Source organism: Ursus americanus, chromosome 4 (genome assembly GCF_024610735.1).
Source record: "Ursus americanus isolate L20-20 chromosome 4, mUrsAme1.1.p, whole genome shotgun sequence".
Taxonomy (NCBI): domain Eukaryota; kingdom Metazoa; phylum Chordata; class Mammalia; order Carnivora; family Ursidae; genus Ursus; species Ursus americanus.
This window is the reverse complement of record NC_142130.1, coordinates 35816087-35835297: the sequence shown is the minus strand read 5'-3', so window position 1 is coordinate 35835297 and position 19211 is coordinate 35816087. Positions and strand designations below refer to the sequence as shown.

Genomic DNA, 19211 nt, shown 5'->3' with positions numbered 1-19211 from the left:
TATACTGAATTAAATAAAATATATCATTAAAATTAATTTTTATGTATTTCTTTTTAATTTTTTAATGTGGCTACTCGAAATTTTCAAAATATATGTGGTTGCATTGTATTTTTATTGGACAGTGCTGATGTATAGCAAAGGTCAGCATTTTTTTCTGTAACAGGCCATATAGAAAATATTTTCCGTTTTTCAGGCCATATGGTTCCTAACACAGCTACTCATCTCTACGACTATAATGGAAAAGCAGCCATAGACAATAATTAAATAAATGGGTACAGGTGCATTCCAACAAAACTTTATTTGTAAAAATAGGTGGTGGCCAGATTTGGTCTGCAGGCTGCAGTTTGCTGACCTGTGATCTAGAAGATCCAAGATTTTATTCCTATGTCTGGTGGCTTGGCAGAACTGGCTGGAAGGCAGGACTCAGCTGAGACTGTTGACCCAAACACCAACACATGGCCTCTTTGGCATGGTGGTCTCAGGGTAGTGAGACATCTTACATGATGTTTCAGAGCCCGAGAAAGAGTATTCCAAGAAAAATAGAAACTGTAAAGCTTCTTATGATCTATCCTCTCAAGTCCCAAACATCCTTTCTGCTGCGTTCTATTGGTCAAACAAGTCTCTCAAGCCAGCCCAGATTTAAGGAGAAGAGATTAGACTTTGCTTCTTCATGGGGGGAGTAGCAAAGAATACATGTCCATCTGTAATCTATCACATCATTCTTCAAATCTCAGTTTAGACTAGTCCTATAATAGACATTCAAAGTACCACGAACCTCTCCTTTGTAGCACTTGTCATCATTACACGTTTACACTTATTCGTGTGATTATCTTGCTCCTCCACTATATAAGCAACCATGTGACAAGGAGCTCTTTCTGTTTTTTTTTTTTTTCATTATTATATTCCAAGCACCTAAAACAATGCCTGGCTCAATAAATATTTGTTGAATGAATGAACAACATAAGGGCACAGCTTTTCAGCCATTAACTGTACTAGTTAATATCAATCCCACATTTCTCCGTATTGTTCTCAAGCATATCACAAAACAGCTTGTCAGAAGCCTTGTTAAAATTCAGACACATTCCATTCCCAGCAACTTTATTATTTTGTAGTTCAGAAACTTTATAAAAAAGGAAATAAGCCTACCCTATTCCTCCCAATACCTCAAAGGTAGTAATAGCTGCTCTAACAGTATAGCTTCAGGTTCTGGTGCTCTGAGAAGTAATTCACGCAGCATGTCAAACCAGAGGCAAACCAAGGCCTCAGGCAGCTTGTGGTCCTCCTGAACCTCATTCACGATGCCAGTCCAGCAAGCTTGGTTTGTCCAGTGACAGGATGAACTGACAGAAGGCCCTGAGCACTGGGCTGAGGCTGACCTAATCCTCCCTCCTTGGAAGTTGTAGCATCATCTCCTACTTTGCCTAAAGCAAGGACTCTCATATGTACCAGGAGGAAATATGCATTGCCACCTTCCACACTGATCCTAGAGCTTAAATTGTAGTTATATGTGTACACCCTATCTTTCTTTTTAGTACTGGGTGAAGGAGCAAGGCCCACACATCTTTATTTCCCCCACAACCTCTAGAACAAGCCTGTCACTGAGTAAATTCAGTAAATGTTTACATGAAAGACGATCTCAATGAACAATTTTGCTTAGATACCAGCAAACTTAGCACATTTCCTGATATCCTGACACCACTAATATTCTAGACAAAGTTGTGAAACAGGGAACATTTTTCTCTGTTGATCCCCAACTTCTACCTTGAATTCTTCTCTCTATTCCTGTGTCACGGTATCTGCACTCCCGTCCCACCCTCTGGCTGGCCACCACCACCCCACATCCCTTCATACAGTCTTTTGCCTGAACTAGATCCCACATCTTCCTTAGATCTGAGACACAAAAGATCCCTTCTTTATCCCCTTCTCTTTCTGCCCAAAATACACGTATTTCCTCAGAGCTCTTCTAGGTGCGACTTGCTGAAACACACTAATGCATGCCTGGAGCTAGGTCCATGCTAGGAAACTGATAACATGTCCAGGGCTGGAGTAGAGAGAAGCATTCTCTGCTTGGCATGTAAAGGGTGCTCACGTAATATTTGTGGGATGAATGGAAGCTTAGGACAGAAACTCTCCTGATAGGGAGGGACCCTTTGGGTCCTCCTTTCCCCAGTGCAGCCTCTCTCCCATGAACGTGCACTCTGATCCCAGGAGCCACTCTCACACCTGGCCTTTGGGGTGTGCTGCTCCCCGCTACCTAAAGACTAGGTAGAATCAGAATCCTATCTCCTTGTTCCCACAGCCCAGCTGAAACTGGCTGGAACTTTTAAAGGAACTATACCAGTGTTAAAAAGAACACATCGAAGCTGTGTGCGTTTAAAACTCAATTCTATCATTTACTACTTGGTGGCTAGGGTAAGTTCCTTAACCTCTCTGAGCCTCCATTTCTTCATCTGTAACGTGGGGTGGGGGGCAAGTAATCCCACTTTGTTGTGAGGAATAAGAGTGTAACTAGTCATTCATCTGTCTCTCACTCATGGTCTATGATGAGCCAGGCACACATAGTAAAGAAAAGCGCTGTACGGTAGGTGCCCTTTGGTTTCTGTAATGAACCTTCAGCTACATGGAAGATACTTGCTTTAGGTTTTTGGCCAGTTCACCCACTTACAGAACTTATTCTAAACAGAGCTGGCAGAAATCTCTTCTCCGAGAATCCCCCCGTAAATTCTTAGGTTCTTTCCTCTCCCATTCCCCTTTTTGCTCCCTCCCTTCAAAAGCCAGGGTTTCTACTTCTCAGGCCCTCTGGAGAAAGCAATGACTCGTGGTTGTGGTTGAAAGTTCATTCCGGAGGGAACAGTGACATTTCGCCCTTCTTCAGAGCCAACAACATTGAAGAAACTGGTTTCCTAACCCAAGCCCCCATCCTCAAACATATTCCATGGCTAGAGTTGAGAGAAATTCATCACATGGGGTATAGAGGATCATGTCAATCTCAAATATTTTAGCATCATAGTTTATTAGGGTCTCTGACAAATGAAGTGTCCAAAGTGTTGTCCAGGACAGTGTCCAATCTTCAAATTAATGTTAGAAAAGTATATTAGAAAGACTCACTGCTGGGCCAGGATTTTGAGGAGGAATGTGATCTCTGTCCCCAAATTCTTAAAGGGCTTTGCCAGAGTATGTTAAGATTTCTCTGCATAGCTCCAGAGAATGACACCAGTATTAATGAGAGGAAGTTAAGGAGAGGCAGTTTCTTGCTCAGGGGAAGAGAGAATTTCCAAATAGAGAAGTTAAAATGGTATTGATTTCCTTGTCATACCCAGTGCTTCTCCCCAGTGCATGAATTACAGGGACCATTTGTCGAAGATATCATGGGCCATACTGATTCATGTAATAATTTGAATTAAAGGTGATTTGTTAAATTTATAGTAAAATATAATTTGATTTTGTGTCCCCGTTCAACACATCACCCCAAGGAAAAACAAATCTTTTGTTAGGTCAAGCATGCTGGTTTTTGGGGTTTGCAAACAATGGGAGATTCCTAAATTACATGGGAGTTCAGATTCAGAGGATTCCCAGTCCTCAGATTCTATGACAAACAGGATGCTGGTGGTGTTTAGTATGAGGAAGTGCACAGGAATCGAACAGAGAACTCTCTTTCCAGGCTCTACCATTGAGTGGTGTCAGCTTTGGCCCAACAGTTAATGCCCAAGCTCTGTAACCTATTGAAATCATTGGAAGGGAGAAAGAGGGTAATCAGGAGTAAGTGTGAGGTTCATATACTGAACACCTACTGTGTGCTTCAACAACTGAGTATATGTGCAACTCATTGTCACAAAGCATTGCCTTTCTAAGTAGTTACTAATTTACACTACTTTTTTAAATATTAAAGAGCTCCTACAAATTAAGAAAAATTTATAAAAAGCCCAAAGACTCAAATTAAGAACTGGTGGAAGAAATGTACGGATAGTACATGGAAACAGAAATGTTATCTCTTGGGGTGCGTGTGGCTCAGTTGGTTGAGCAGCCAGCTCTTGGTTTCAGCTCAGACCATGATCTCAGGGTTGTGAGATCAAGCCTGCATCTGGCTCCACCCTGGGCACGGAGCCTGCTTGAGATTCTCTCTCTCCCTCTCCTTCTGCCACTCCCATCTCTCTCTCCCTCTCTCTAAAAAAAAGGAAAGTTATCTCTTATACATTTGAAAAGATGTTCAAGCTCATAATAAAAGAAATTCATTTTAAAATCACAGTGAGCACCACCTCACATCCGTTAGGATGGATACCATAAGGAAAAAAATAACAGGTGTTGACAAAGATGTGGAAAATTGCAACAGGGCAATTGTGCACTGTTAATGGGAATGTAAAATTATGTAGTTGCTGTGGAAAACAGTATATCAGTTCCTCAAAAATTAAAAATAGAATTACCATATGATCCAGTAATTCCACTTCTGACTATACACCCAAAAGAAATGAAAGCAGGGCCTCAAAGAGATATTTGTACATCCATGTTCACAGTAGCATTATTCATAACAGCCAAAAGGTGGAAGCAACTCAAATATCCAACAACAGATGAATGGATAAACAAAATGTGGCCTACATATATACAGTGGAGATATTATTCAGCTTTAAAAATGAAGGAAATTCTGACACATGCTCAACATGGACGCACCTTGAATAAATTACGTGAAGTGAAATAAGCCAATCACAAAAAGACAAACACTGTATGATTTCACTAATACAAGGTAGCTAGAGTAGTTAAATTCATGGAGACAGAAGATGGAATGGTGGTTTCCAGGGCCTGGGTGGAGAAGAGAACAGGGTGTTAGTGTTTAGTAAGTAAGGAGTTTCAGTTTTGCAAGATGATGAATTCTAGAGATGGATGGTGGTGATGGTTGCACAACAATGTACTTAATACCACTTAAAAAATGAGTAAGATGATAAATTTTATGTTCTATGTATTTTACCACAATGAAAAATAATTTTTAAAAATGACAATGAGATGTCATTTTAACTTTCCCTATTGGTAAAGATCACAAGATAGAAAACATGCTATGTTGGCAAAAGCTATGTGAGAATAAGCATGCTCATGTTTTGCTGCAGGGGAGCATAAACATATAATCTTAGGGGAGAACAATTTTTCAATGTCTTTAAAAATTAAAATTGCAATTACCCTTTGACCCTTTGGTCAAGCCATTTCTACTTCTAGGAAGATAGCTTACTCCCACAAACATGTTTTGGCATTTGACCAAGGTTTTTCATTGCAGTAGAATATTGTAAACACCTAAATGTCCATTGATAGAGGCTGGTAAAAAAATTATTGTCACTCAATAGAATACAACAGAATATGCAACTGTTAGAATGAAGTTACCCAGTACATGCTGATACAGAACAACCCCTAAGGTAATGGCAAGTGCGCAAAATTACATATTAATTGCTACCATGTGTTTAAAAATAAAATGAATAAAGAATATGGGTCTATGTTTTCATTTTGTTTTGCCTAAAATCACTGTAAGTAGAGGTAGGAAGCTGTTAACAGGTAACAGTGGTCACTCCAGTGATGTCTGTGGGGGAAAACTTGATAGCTAAGGGACAGGGTTGGGAAAAAGACTTGTTTTCCACTATTTATCACCTGTACCTTTTAAATTTAGTACCATGTGCAGGTATGACTTAATCAAATTTTTTTAACTAGAAAGAGAGATTATAGTCTAGAAGGGAAGAAACCTAACAGACACGTTTAGCCCAAAGCCGTGTCCTGAGTGCTATGGGAGCAGAGAGGAAGGGTGTCTAGCGTAGCCCAAACGGATCAGGAATGGCTTCTAGACCAACCACCCCCAAGGAAGAAATTTCTGCTATTGGACCACAAATAGCTGTGCATCTTGTCCTGAGCATTGGCTTGTTTTATTCTAATGGACAAATCTGTAAATTAATTCACCAATGAGGTTTTCATTTTCACTTTGGCTGTTAAAAAGATATAGGCCAAACCTGTGACCTGAACCATGCAAGGTGGGCAGATTTCTAAATGGCAGATATTTAGCATTGGACTTGTATCAGGCTCTATTTTATATTCTTGCATTTGGTTTGCTTTTTAGCTGTTTCTAATTTTGGTCATTCTAAGCCACTCTATAGCCTTTTTGGTCTAAGTTGGAGTAAGTGGGTGAGTGAAGAGGGAGGGAGGAAGGGAGAGGAAGAATGGGAGGATAGAAGTTATAAAGCAATACCTGCTGCTTTCCTTGGCTCATCATGTTCTCAAAGTGGGGTCCTTAGACCAGCGGCACCACATCACCTGTGAGTTTGTTGACGAGGGTTTCACTGAGCCTACTAAATCAGAATCTCTGTGGACAAAGCCCAGACAACGGCTTTAACATGATCTTCCAGGTGATTCTTAGGCACAGTAAAGTTTGAGAATCACAGGCAAGTCGATCTCTAAACATAAATATTCTTCATTTGCCCCATCACACCCATTGTCTTGGTCAAAATAAGTAATGCTAGCTACTCCAATAAACAATCCCCCAAATTTCATTAGCTTGTCACAATAAAAGTTTATGTTTTGCTCAAGTCACAGTCCAATATGGATCACTTTAGGGTGGAAAGAGCTGCTTTATTAATTTGTTCACCAACCCAGCTTCCTTTCAGAGTGAGGCTTTGACATCCCCTAGGGCCTTGGACTCCTCCTCTGAATTCTCTGCATCCAAGAAGAAAGGAGAGGGAGGAAAGAGAGAGAGCCTTCAGTGGCAGGTCTGGAAGTAACCCCAGTCTTTTCCATCCACAATTCCATTGGCCAGAACCCAATCACGGCCCCCCACATGGCCCACCTAACTGCAGGGGAGGCTGGGATGTAGGGCTTATCTGTGGAGTTAGAAGGAAAAGGAAATGACCTTAGTGAACACATAGCATGGGCCTAAGTGAATCCCAAGCTCCACTTATGTTTTGGTTTTTAGTCATTTTCTAATCAAGTTTTATCTTTTCTTTTCTAACTCTAGCACTATGGGACTGAGTAACATTCTCCTTGGGATGGCCCTCCTGATCTCTGGTAAGAACCTTTTGGCTTTATAAAGTCCTAGATCCTTCTATGTTTCCTGATGAACTGGCCACTGCAAGCCCAGGCCTGAGACTTGGTGGTTTTACTTATTTCTATCCAGTGTTGCATAACACCACACGCAAAACAACAACAACAACAACAACAACAAAAACCAAAAAACGCAACTTTCCTGGAGAAGAAAGAAGCATCATGATGGAGAACAGGTATCTCAGCTGATGGCAGGTCTAGCCTGGGATGGTGCCCCACCCCTCTCTGCATCCTCCCCTCTGCCATCTTACTCCCATGGTACTGGATGCACAAAGTAGGGTAGACTGGCCTGTCCAGCAGCACCCAGGGAGCTAGGGGAAGTTCCCTGCTCTGACACCCCTGAGGCTTAACTCTTTTGCTCCACATGTACTTCCTTCTGGTCTTCTGTGTTCCCACTCCTGGCATTCTCAGGCTTTTAGAAAATAGCCAATGGGCTTCTAAAAGCCTTCCATTAGGGAACATTGGTTTCCATGTTCCCTACCTTCCCTCTCCTCCTCCACAGGCTTCCCTACAAGTCGATGCCCATAGATCACAGTTGCCCCTGCTTACGGAGCAATCAAGGGAGGATCAAGAAGCCCAGCCCCGCTACTCCCCACTTCACTGCACTTCAGCTAGCTAGCTGCATCAGCCGAGTCACCATGAAGTGAATGAAGCTGAGCTTCAGTGTTTCTCACTTACACAAGCCCTTTCCGAAGTCCCCTTCAAGCCTCCATTGGGGGCCCTACCAGTGTGGTCACATGTCTTATTCTTTGGTAAAATCTTCATAAGTATGATATTTTAACCACAATAGTTAAGACCACTGTCTCTTTCCACTACAACTTTTCCCTTCATCACATTCTCCCTCTGTTGGGTGGCATGGTAGTGGCCACAAGCATTTTGTACTTGAATTCTATATTCTCTCTTAAAGAGCACCCCACCCCCCCACCCCCCAAAAAAGAAGTTTTAGAAGAGTCAGCCTCACAAAACTCAGATCTTCCCTGTTTGCTGCTCCTCTCTGAGTTTCAGTTTCTTCATCTATAACCTGGGGTTGGCTGAGGTTCCTGCCACACATCCTGTGACTGGGTGCCTTTAGTTTCTTCTCTCCCGCCCTTTCCTGGTGCACATCTTCCCCACTCTCAGTGCTGAGAGGGAAGCCATTCCAGTCTTGATGTGGGGCCGACAGGGGGTGAGGGGTGAGCCTGAGCTCGGCCACAGCAGCAGGCAGGCTGCCCCTGACTAACTGGCCTGCCCATGAGTTCACATCCTCCAGATGGCTACGCACCAGGCCCTTGGCCGCTGTCCTCATGCCTGCTGTGTGTGGCAAAGAGTCAAGGCTCTAGGGAGAGATGCTCCCTCCGAATGATGCTGGCTGGGACAGGCCTTTTGTGATTTCTGTTTTCTGCTTAGCACCTTGGAGCTCCTTGAGTCCCTGAGCGTGTGTCTATAGATGTGCTAACTAACCACTTCACTAATATAGGTCAGAACAGAAGCTTCTACTTAGCAGGGCCAATGACCTGCTAGCTTTAGCTCTTGGGGACGCAAACTGTACTTGTGAGGAAGAAGATAAGACAAGGCTCTGGAGAATGTTATCCAGCAGAAAGCCTTTCCCATTCCACTTCCTATTCTGTTGACTTGACAAATACTTAGATGTAGCACTTTGTGCCAGGTACTGTTCTAAACATTTTATAAATGATAACTTATTTAAATATTATAATAACTTGCTGCTTTAGGTCTTATGATTTACCATTTTATAGATGTGGAAAGTAATGCCCAGAGAGGTTAAGTAATTTGTCTAAGATCAACTTGGCTAAGGAGTAGCAGAGCTTAGATTCACCCCACGCAGTGTAGATTCAGCATCTGTTCACTTCACCTGGACTTTATACTGCTTCTTCCAACTCTTGCTCATGAACTAATCATAAGTGGTAGGATTTGTTCCGTACAGACCCAAACAACTTTGGTGGATAATGTCACTTATGCCTCAGCCAAGTTCACAAGCTTCTCACAAGCACATCCATCACCTTTCCTGCAGCCAGCACCTCATCTGTTCCTAATGCTGGCCCCCCACCCATTGGATTGACCAGTCTAGTTCTTATGACTTGGGGGAAAAAATGAAGAAAAATGGCCTAGAAACAAATTTTTAGAAAAGTCTGATACCATTTCCCCCCAAACTTTCTGACTCTGCACACTGAAAGTGAGAATAAAGCTGAGAAGCCCTATCGAAGCTGAGTCCAGATGTCACTTTTGTCCTTGCCTCGCCTTTGAAGTTTCAAAGTGCCCTGCTTGGATACTTCTTGGCCTTAGAAAAGAGAATTACCAATATTGAAACCTTAAAAATAACCTCCCCAAATGGTAACTGGTTAAGTTTTATGGCAGTAAAAGGATAAGTGATTATATATTTGGCAGTATAAATTTCAATACTGAGATGGTGACACCAGATTAGAACATCACATTACCAATACTTCACATGCTATTAAAAACAGCAACAACAAGAAAAACAACAAAATAGATACCATTCTTTTTTAACGAAGGAAAAGAATGAACTTGAATTTTAGCTTTCTTCTCAGGACACATCTCTGCTTACTGGGCTGCTGAGCACTGACCTGGCCATAGGCAGGCATCCAAGGGGAGAAAGGAGATGCAATTGGCCTAGTTAATCCACAGCAAAAATGCAGGGCTGGATAATTTATTTGATGGCAGAGATAAAACAGTGCAGCAAAATAATTCTGTTTTTCCTCTCCCCCATATGTTCTGCGTCCTCCCCCAGTCAGGGAAATTAGACATCATAGTTGCTGCTCCTGCCCTTGAGGTGAAAACTGGATGAGAGTTTAAGACTGAAAAGGGCTGGACAGCTTTGCAGAATTAGGTTACCATTTGTGCTTTGCATTTATAAAGGTAAAGGAACTTCTAAGTGCAACTTGCAGAGGCACCTTTAACTGTCAATTTCTGTTTGCTGCTAGCCCAGCGCCTCCATAACTCTTTAAAGCTGGAGTCAGAGTGCTATTTGGAAAATCACTAGTTCACACGTCCGAAGGAAATTTCTTTCTAGTTTGACTTTCGATGGTGGCTCTCTTACTGTCTGGGGGTTCTCTGGGTCGTACTGCTTCCCATTTCTCTTGAACAATACCGCTGGTCCAATGAATGTAACCGGAGTGTAGCTGAAAATCTTTCTTCACTTTAAAATTCACATAAAATTAGCTCAAACCCTCATTCACATCTTATGGAAAGTTCTGCTATTTCCCCCCAGATTTTTGCAGGTTCCTAGTGGGTGATTGCATGGGGATTATGTTTATATGGTTACTTTAACTCCTATTTCCTGCTACTGTTGATAGTGGTCGCTAAAATCACCCCCTGGCAGTGAACAGATAATTCAGACTTAATTCCAAAATTTCCAAAGAATTGTCATGAAGCCTAATAGTTCTCCTATTGGAGTCACTCCTTCGTGATAAGCTACTGTTTCAGGTCTTTTGAAATACATGTATGCTACCCAGTAGGGAGTATCTTACCCTCAAAGTAATTAATCATTTTAGTAGAGTACGTTCCAAAGAGTACGGGCTGTCAGCCATGATAATTTAGTGGAAGTTATTCACCAAATAGGATAAGTGTAGGGTTGTTTGGAAGCAAGAATGAAACTGGGAACAAAGACTTTTTCTAAGTGTGGATTTATTTTCATTTATCTTGCTTGGTACTTAGAATGAATGCACTTTTGATCTGAGAACTCTTGTCCTGCTCCATTTGAATAGGGAATACAGAGGCTGCAATGGTAGGCAGACCCCTTCAGGAAGGAGCAGGAGTTTGGCAGACTGGTTTATTTTTCCTTTTTGAGAGATCTTAATCTAATTTCCAGAATATGTAACTCTGGATTTTGCCCCTACCCCACCCCAGGACTGTTGAGATTTATGGAAACAAAAACAAACACTGGTAGCCCTTACTATATAGGCAAGATTTTACCTCTAGAGCTGATCTATTCCCCAGAGGTGACCTCTCTTATATTGCCAGGCCACAGGGCCAAGTTCCAGGACCTCAGAACTATGAAAACAATTTTAACACCCTCTAAGAGTATTTACCCATTCTTGGTTTCGTTTTCACTTTCTTTCACTTCTTCTTACAGAGGTCTCTATTAAAAAGTATTCAACTCCTTTCTCCATTTAAAAGTCACTTTTCTGGTTCTTACTATAAAACAACAGACTAGAGTAAAAATAGTTATATATAGTTATGATCACAATATATATGCAAATCCCTGAATATGTTTTACTTAATATTGTTTCATACATACTTTCTAAAGTTTCTAGATGATTTTCGTTTTTATAATTTTTGAAATTGCATTAGTCCCTTGAATTGAAGATATAATTTGGTTTATTTTGTGTGTGTGTGCGCATGTGTGTTTTATTCATTTAGAAGTTATGGCTTCACTGTCTTCTTTGGTTGCTAAGGAGCTTTCAATCTAATTGTCATCATTTTATAGATATTCTTTCTCCAGTTTTTGAAGACTAAGCTTGTAAGTTTGACAAAATATTTTATACTTTATGTTTAGCAGCTTCACCACAATATTTCTAGGTGTGGATTTATTTTCATTTATCTTGTGTGGTACTTAGAATGAACTTTTGATCTGAGGACTCATGTTCTGCTCAATTTGAATATTCACGATCTATCTCTTCAACTATTGTTTATCTACCATTCCCTCCGTTCTCTTCTCAAGAAACTCTAGAGTTTCTCAGACTGTTAATGACTCTTAATCTGTTCTTCCACATTTTTACTTCTTTCTTTCTGTATACAGCATGCCAACCGAGGCTCAGGTGGATCAGCATAGATGGAGGAAGGGGTTCTTCTCATTGTTGAGGGAGCCCAGAACAAAAGGCTCCAGCCATGTTATGGACCCTGGGGTGGGGGGTGGGGAAGGGCTGGGGTGGACATAATAAGTCATCATGAAGAAAAGTGTCTTCAAGGCTCTCCCTCCTCCCCAACGTGAGGAGGCCTCAGCAGAGGCATCTGATGAAGACCTCTACTTGAGGCCTCAGATAAAGAAATCTAGGAATGAAGGTGCCTGGTCTATGAATGTAAATATGTGAATGAGCGTGACTGGCCACAGATCTTGAGTTTTGACTACAACTCCCGTCAGGGACTGCTGTGCATGGGCTGTGCAACAAATCTGGTGTGGAGAGGACAGTTTTCCCCAGTGAAGCCTGCTAGGTAAAACCTTTGTAATTGCCTAGGATTAAGACAAAAAAAATTAACATAGGTTTTTAGCTAGAAGTTAGATTCCTCAGGAGAAACAGACAATAACCAACATACCACATCATGCCAGATCATGATAAGTATTCTGATAAAAAAAAATAAGTCAGTGTAAGAAATAAGGAGTGACAAGGATGCTATTTCAATAAGATGGTCAGACAAATCTCCCAAGGGGGTAACATTTTATGAGAGACTTATAGAAGTGAAGAAGTGACTACGAGACTATATGGAGGAAGAGTCTTCTAGGCAGGGGGATTGATATGAGAAAAGGCCTTGGATAGAATGTGCCTGCCTTTTGGAGGAATGGCAAGGAAGCCAGTGTGGCTGGAGCCGAGTAAATGAGGGAAAGAGGTTTGAAAGGTACCAGTGACCAGATTACATGAGACCTTGTAGGCCAGGGAAGGATTTTGGATTTAGTTCTCAGTGTGATGGGAAAGGATTTAGATTTAATTTTCAGTGTGGTGGGAAGTCATCAGGGACTTCTGAACAGGAGAATTATGTCATCGGAGATACATTTTAAAGGATGATTTGGGCTTGAGGAACTAGACTTGGGGGGCAAGGAGGAAAGTGGGCAATTAGGAGGCAATTGCAATTATCCAGTCAAGCAGTAATGGAGGCTTGGCCAAGGTTAGTATCTGCAGACCCAGTGAAAAATATTCCAATTCATAATCTATCTCAGTGAGGCAGAAGAATTGATGGAATGGGGGTAGGAGACGGAATGAAATGAAAAGATGGGAGGTTGTGGTAATAAGGTGAGGTGCTTGATATTGAGAGTTTTTAGGAGATATAGAGGGAGCACTTTGGTCTGGGGTCTGGTCCAAGGAGGAGATGGCTGGGGCAGAGTGGACAACAAGACCACTGGAGAGGAAGAGGACAAGAAAGTGAGAGGTTCCACACTGTGTTCATGAGGCTGAAATCACCTAGACAGGGGCAGTGAAGGAGAAGGCAGGAGAAGTTGGCTGCAGCAAGCCAGGTGCTCAGATCTTCAGTGAATAAGGGGCACCAAGGAGGAAGATGAACAGCAGCAGCCATGAGGGATTGTGGGTAGTATAGTCTGATGGCTTGCACTTTGAAGGAGTTGGCTTTTTTTTTTAACATATAAATGATGTGTTTTCCATTTTACATTATATGATGCTTCATAAATTTTAATCAATCATATCTCATAAAACATACAGTGTATTTTTATAATTTTACAAAACATATACAGATATTATGTATAATGTATAAATATATATATATATTTATTTATATAGATAATAGGATACATGGTAAGCTTGAAATGAATCAAAGCTAGTTTTAACAGAAATACCATGTAGGCCATGAAAACTCCTGAAGAACCATCCCTGCTCTACAATAGAGGATCTCTCTTTAGTTTACTATTAAAGAAAAAAAAATTAGATGACACTTGTTAAAGCACAGTCAAGAAGACTTTATCCAAGGGGTGGGAGTGCTATTGAGATAGGCATAGGGACCACTGCAGAGGGATTTTACAGTGAGGGAGAGATATTTAGCCAACTCCAAATATAGCATGGGCAGGTGGGAATTTATAGCCAAGGAGAAAGTTGGGGGCAGGGTAGGGGGCGGTCAGTGGATGGAAAATTTCTAAAGGGAAACAAGGATAATGGGCCTGAATAAATTTTGATCAAGCCAAGAGTCTCTATCATGCGTAAAAGATGATGTCTCCAAGATCTCTGGATAAATACAAAGCCATTTTTTCTTTGCTTCATACTGTCTCCTCACCCTTCTCTTACCCATATTAGAGTTCAGCTCTGGTTATCATAGTTCTACATCTCCTCAGCCACATCTGTGCAGACCCTCTCTTGGGTATTTTCTACAGATGGTTCAGATAAGTACTGACAGCAACAAGTGGGGGAACCTTTCACTGAGGTGGAGACAAGGGAGGAAGAGAGTGTCTGCTGACATATAAACAGCAGTATCCAACATAGTTAAATATGGGTATCTGGAACTCTAGTGAAAGTGATTGGCTGGAAATAAGCACCTGTGAATTAATAGCTTATACTTGGCAGTTGAATCCATTGGGATAGAAGAGAAAAACCAGAGAGAGTGGAAAGTAAGGAGAAGATCAAGAACAGGCACTCAAGATAATCAGCATTTAAGGCATGATCAGAGAAAATTGACCAGGAGGTCAGAGAATGGGAAGGAAGAGAGTTTCCAGAAGGAGATAAGGCCAACACTGCGACATTCAACAGAGTGGTCAAATCACATGAGGTCTGAAAAGAGCTCTGAATTTGGCACTGATGGGAAGTCACTAACAAGCCTTGTGAGGGAAGTTTTGGCAGAGAGGTGGGGGCCAGAGGCTAGGGGTGGAGGCGGCAATTGCTACTTACTCCTTCAGGGAATTTGACTATAAGAGAAAAAGAAACTAAAAGCAGTAGCAAAGGGAATTGCTGAAGAAACTGCTCTGAGGAAGGGAGAGGGTAATAAGCAGGGTAACCAGCCCACAGAACAAATTAAATGGGACAGGAACAGATTTGTAACATCATCAGTCTGAACAATTGAATAATTTCCTCCAGTATTGCTCAAACATTTAGTTGTAAGAACAGGTATGTAGATCAACAGTGAAGTGTTCTTAGGATGAATTCTGCACAAGGAGGCAAGTTTATTGGCAAGAGAATGATTGGAAAGGTATACTATTGCTGTGCTATCTAATATGATAGCCACTAGCTCCATGTGGCTATTTAAATTTAAATTAATTAAAATTTAAAAAGATTAAAAATTCACTTTCTCAGTCACACTGGCTACATATTAAGTGCTCAATGGCTACAGTGGCTGGTGACTATCACGTTGGTCAGCACAAATATAGAACATTTCCATCATTGCAGAGAGGCCTTTTGGAAAGCACTGCACTACAGGGTCTATACTGGATAGAGCTGAGGTCTTGATGAAGTCAAAGAACAAATGTTGGAGGAAGATATCTTGTGGACAGAGATAGGTACATTGTGGCTTAAGATTTTAGGAGCAGAGCTGTTCTTGGCGAAAAGGTTCAGGGTTATGTCGTAGGAGAGGAGCTGCTCAAATAGCCTGTGAATGAAGAGCTTTGAAATGGAAAAGACCAAAGAATTTTGAAGCAAGGTTGTTGGTGAACTTATCCATGCTGAAATAGCTCAAATTGATAGTAATAGCTGGTTGGAAAGAAGGACCTTAGGTCTACTGCCAAAATCTTCAGTGACCAAGAAGTAATGACAAATGATTAGTAGCTAACAACAGTGAGAGAGGTGGGCACCTCAAAACGGGAAGGATGTTGTTGCTCAAGTTCCCTGTGAAGTGTGCTAAAACAAGCAGTGACTGAGGACAAGGGGTGTCCTTTGTTTAGGGCCAGATTTCAGTGAAAGCATAACCTTGTGGGAAACATTTGATGAAGAGGTTGAGATGCAGAAGAGTTTATAACAATGGAATGAGATTTCCAGAGGACCTAGTAAAGCTTTGAAGGAAGTTTAGTAAAAGAGAAAAAACTTATGAGTACAGACAACCATAGTAACTTGAGAAAAAGATGGTTCTTGAATGTAAAAGATGTGCATTTGGGGTAGTGGCCAGGGAAGACTGAAGTCCCAGGTGTAGTCAGAGATCTCCCAGGTATTGTCAGAGATCTCACAAGGTTAGAAGACTACAGTTTTTGTGTAGCATTCAAACAGTATATTGCTAAGGAACGAACTTCTCTATCTGATTAGGGAGGTGTCTAGATGGATTCTTGCATGCCTAGCTCCTGACATCATCATAGCAACCAGTTATAACTAGACCCAGACCCTTATTTTACCCAAGTCCTGGGCAAGGGAGAGAATCTCAGTGCGTACCCACCAATGGAGTCCCAGTGAGTCCAGCAGCTGGGTGACCTAAGATGTGGATTCATCATAGCAGAGGCCTGAAGCTGTTTAGGAAAAGTAGACCTTGAGCTAAATCTTTCCCATTTCATCAGGAATTAGCATGTGTACCACGTATAGCTCTGAGTGATGTCATGGAAGGCAGTGGTTGGTGAGGAACTATAGAGCATAAATTGTGAAATACTTTCAGTTCCACTCAAAATGGACCTCAGAGTGATTTCCACCCCCGAGTGAGGGGAGAAGGAGGAGGGACAGATAGGAACACATTTTTCCTATCATTACCTTCTCTGTTCTACTCTGGAGACAGAGATAGAGATCCTTTCTTGCAGCTTCGCAAACTGAGCTATTGTTAAAATGCAGATTTTGACTCAGCAGGTGTGGTGGGGGGCAGAGATTCCATATTTCTGACCAGCCCCCTGGTGATGCCCATGCCTTTAGAACACAGACGATACTTTTGATTGGTAGGTGAGGAGTGGGGCAGTCAGATGGGTATAAGGAAAAGCCCTTATAATCTTTGGGAGGGGGGACCTGAGTCAGAGAATTTAGACTGGTCTATTATTGGAAAGAGTGGGTGGGAAGGAGAGAAGATACTGTGAGGTTCTGCAGAGAAATAGTCATAAATCAAGAAGAGAGAAGAAGCCAAAGGTGAAGTAATTTCCGATCACAGGAGGTACAATTGACTAGTAAGCAATAACAAAACGGTGACCGTTAACTGGCAGAATTTTCAACTATGAGTTTGGTTTCTCCCTTAGGTCATCTGCCCTAAAACCAGAATGAGTTTCCCCAGAGATATAGCTGCTAGAAGCTTTTACAGCAGGTGGCACTCTTACATTATCATTCAGAATTTAGCAAAGAAGTAGCAGGAGCCCCAGGACTGCCTTGTAAGGCAATTGCTGAATACAGTAAATCTTCCTTAGGTTCCCCTTTCATAGTTCCAGGTGCTCAGGTAAAATTTCCCACCACCCTCCAATAGGGGAACACATCCTGTACATATGCTGCATTTTATACTTGCCAAGTGCTTCACACAGTAAGCACAATTGCAATAGGCAGTGATTTGAACTTGTGCTGACTCTCACAGGTGCCTGAGTCTTCTTCCCTTAGAATTCAAGACCACCACCAACCCTCTTGATTGTGTTCTCACTGGGCCACTCTGTGGACAGTTCAATTTTGCCAAGTTCATGTCACTGTTTTTTGTCCTACTCCCTCTTAGAAGAGAAACCCATTGATTAGATCAATTTAATTTCTTAAAGAACACCTCAAAGGAAACTCCTCTCATCTCTCTCATCAACCTACCTCCCCTTTCCCCCTTAATGTCAATGACTCTTCACTGAAGTCTGGAATGATGACGCATTATTCAAAACCCACCCTAACATTCTCCCCAGGGCAGCATTTAACTTTATATTAACTAAGAAACAGCATTTCCCACTAACCCTGCAATTCTCACCCACCACTGCTTAATTTCTTGGCCAACTCTCAAGTAATTCTGTGACAGAGAATAGGCCCTACAAAGCCCTATAATTGATCACATTTAAGGAGTTAGGTGGCACACATCCCTTCCACAAACTACAATATGTTCAGGGGTGGAAGCCTTTCCCTAAACTCTTCCAGCATGTCCTCCAGGGGTTGTAAAAATTTCCAGTGGCGATGCATACTGGAAAGAGCAAGTGTCTCGTACCTGGGGTTTTCCCAATACTCCAAAAGCACATCCTCACCTTCTCATCTATGATTCATTTCCAGCATTTCATTCATGTACCTTAAATGGTCTTTGACCACCACAATCCCAAAACAACCATCATATTGGCCCAGTTCTCCTTCTGATCCCTGAATGAGCTTAGAGAGGTCACTGAAAATAGAGGCTTTGGTTGACTGTGTCATTTTCAAACTGTTTTACATCCTTGGGCAAGCTGGCCATGGAAGTAGCATTCATGAGGAAAGCTCTATAAAGGGAACTATTTGAATTTCAAAGATATTACTCAATGCGATACCCAACTAGTAAGGCATAATGAAAGGGGGATGGATATTAAATTTATTACCATTATCAGAAATCTTTTCACTGTAACAGGCCAAGGAATAAGGGGATGAGGAGGGGAAGGAGAACTTTTGGTAATGGTATAGAAGTAATGGAGCTTGAAACAGCTACAGTGAAGAGAATCAGTATTTAGGTTATAGGAAGGTTAACAGATGGGTGGATGCATTGTCTAACTCTGCTGTTTTTTCCTGGTCTGGGATTTAAATTCACAGAACCATAATACTGGGAAGATTCTTGGAACACTTAGTCCACCCCTTCACTAAACTGGTAAGGAAACTCAGCCTGATAGTGGTTGCAGTTTGCACAAGGCCTACGTTTAGTTAGCAGTGGAGTGAGGACAAAAGTTCCATTCTCTAGATGCCAGTATGTATGCACATTCCAGAGTTTAATACCTAGTTCTTCAGTATTATTACTGGTAAGATAGCATCTGGGTATTGAATAAAGAGAAACGGAGTTGTTTTTTTCTTCTTCCTTCTTGTTTCTCCTTCCCTAATCTCTACCTTTCCTTTTTTTAGGTGCTGCTTCCATGACGAGTCAAGGGTATTTCAACAAGACTGGAGAACTGCCGTGCCATTTTACAAACTCTCAAAACATAAGCCTGGATGAGTTGGTAGTATTTTGGCAGGACCAGGATAAGCTGGTTCTGTATGAGCTATACCGAGGCAAAGAGAACCCTCAAAATGTCCATCCCAAGTATAAAGGCCGCACAAGCTTTGACAAGGACAACTGGACCCTGAAACTCCACAACATTCAGATCAAGGACATGGGCTCATATCAATGTTTCATTCACCATAAAGGGCCCAAAGGACTAGTTCCCATGTACCACATGGGTTCAGAGCTATCAGTGCTTGGTATGTAGTCAAGGGCACATTCAGATCCCTGGTCTTCTCAGAGACAGCAATGAGCAGAGAAATGTTGTGTGTGTGTGGGAGGGGGGCCGAGGGGGTGGGAGGGTTGTGAGTGGTACCTGTAGAGAGAAGGCAGGAGATAGCCATTTCTGGGAAGTCCATTTGAAGGGAATGAAGGGTTTGGTGATAGGGAACTGAAAATCCTTTGTACTTTTTATAGTTTGC

General features: G+C 41.7%; 1 protein-coding gene across 5 annotated transcripts in view; it reads left to right on the top strand.

Moving 5' to 3' along the window:
- Positions 1 to 19211, top strand: part of CD86 (CD86 molecule) — a 64302-nt gene that overhangs the window by 26529 nt on the left and 18562 nt on the right. For all 5 annotated transcript variants that reach the window (XM_045812501.2, XM_045812500.2, XM_087861594.1 and 2 more), the window contains exons 2-3: positions 6977 to 7026; positions 18654 to 18989. In XM_045812501.2, the coding sequence (XP_045668457.1) occupies positions 6977 to 7026; positions 18654 to 18989 (386 nt within the window). The remainder of the gene's footprint in view (positions 1 to 6976; positions 7027 to 18653; positions 18990 to 19211) is intronic.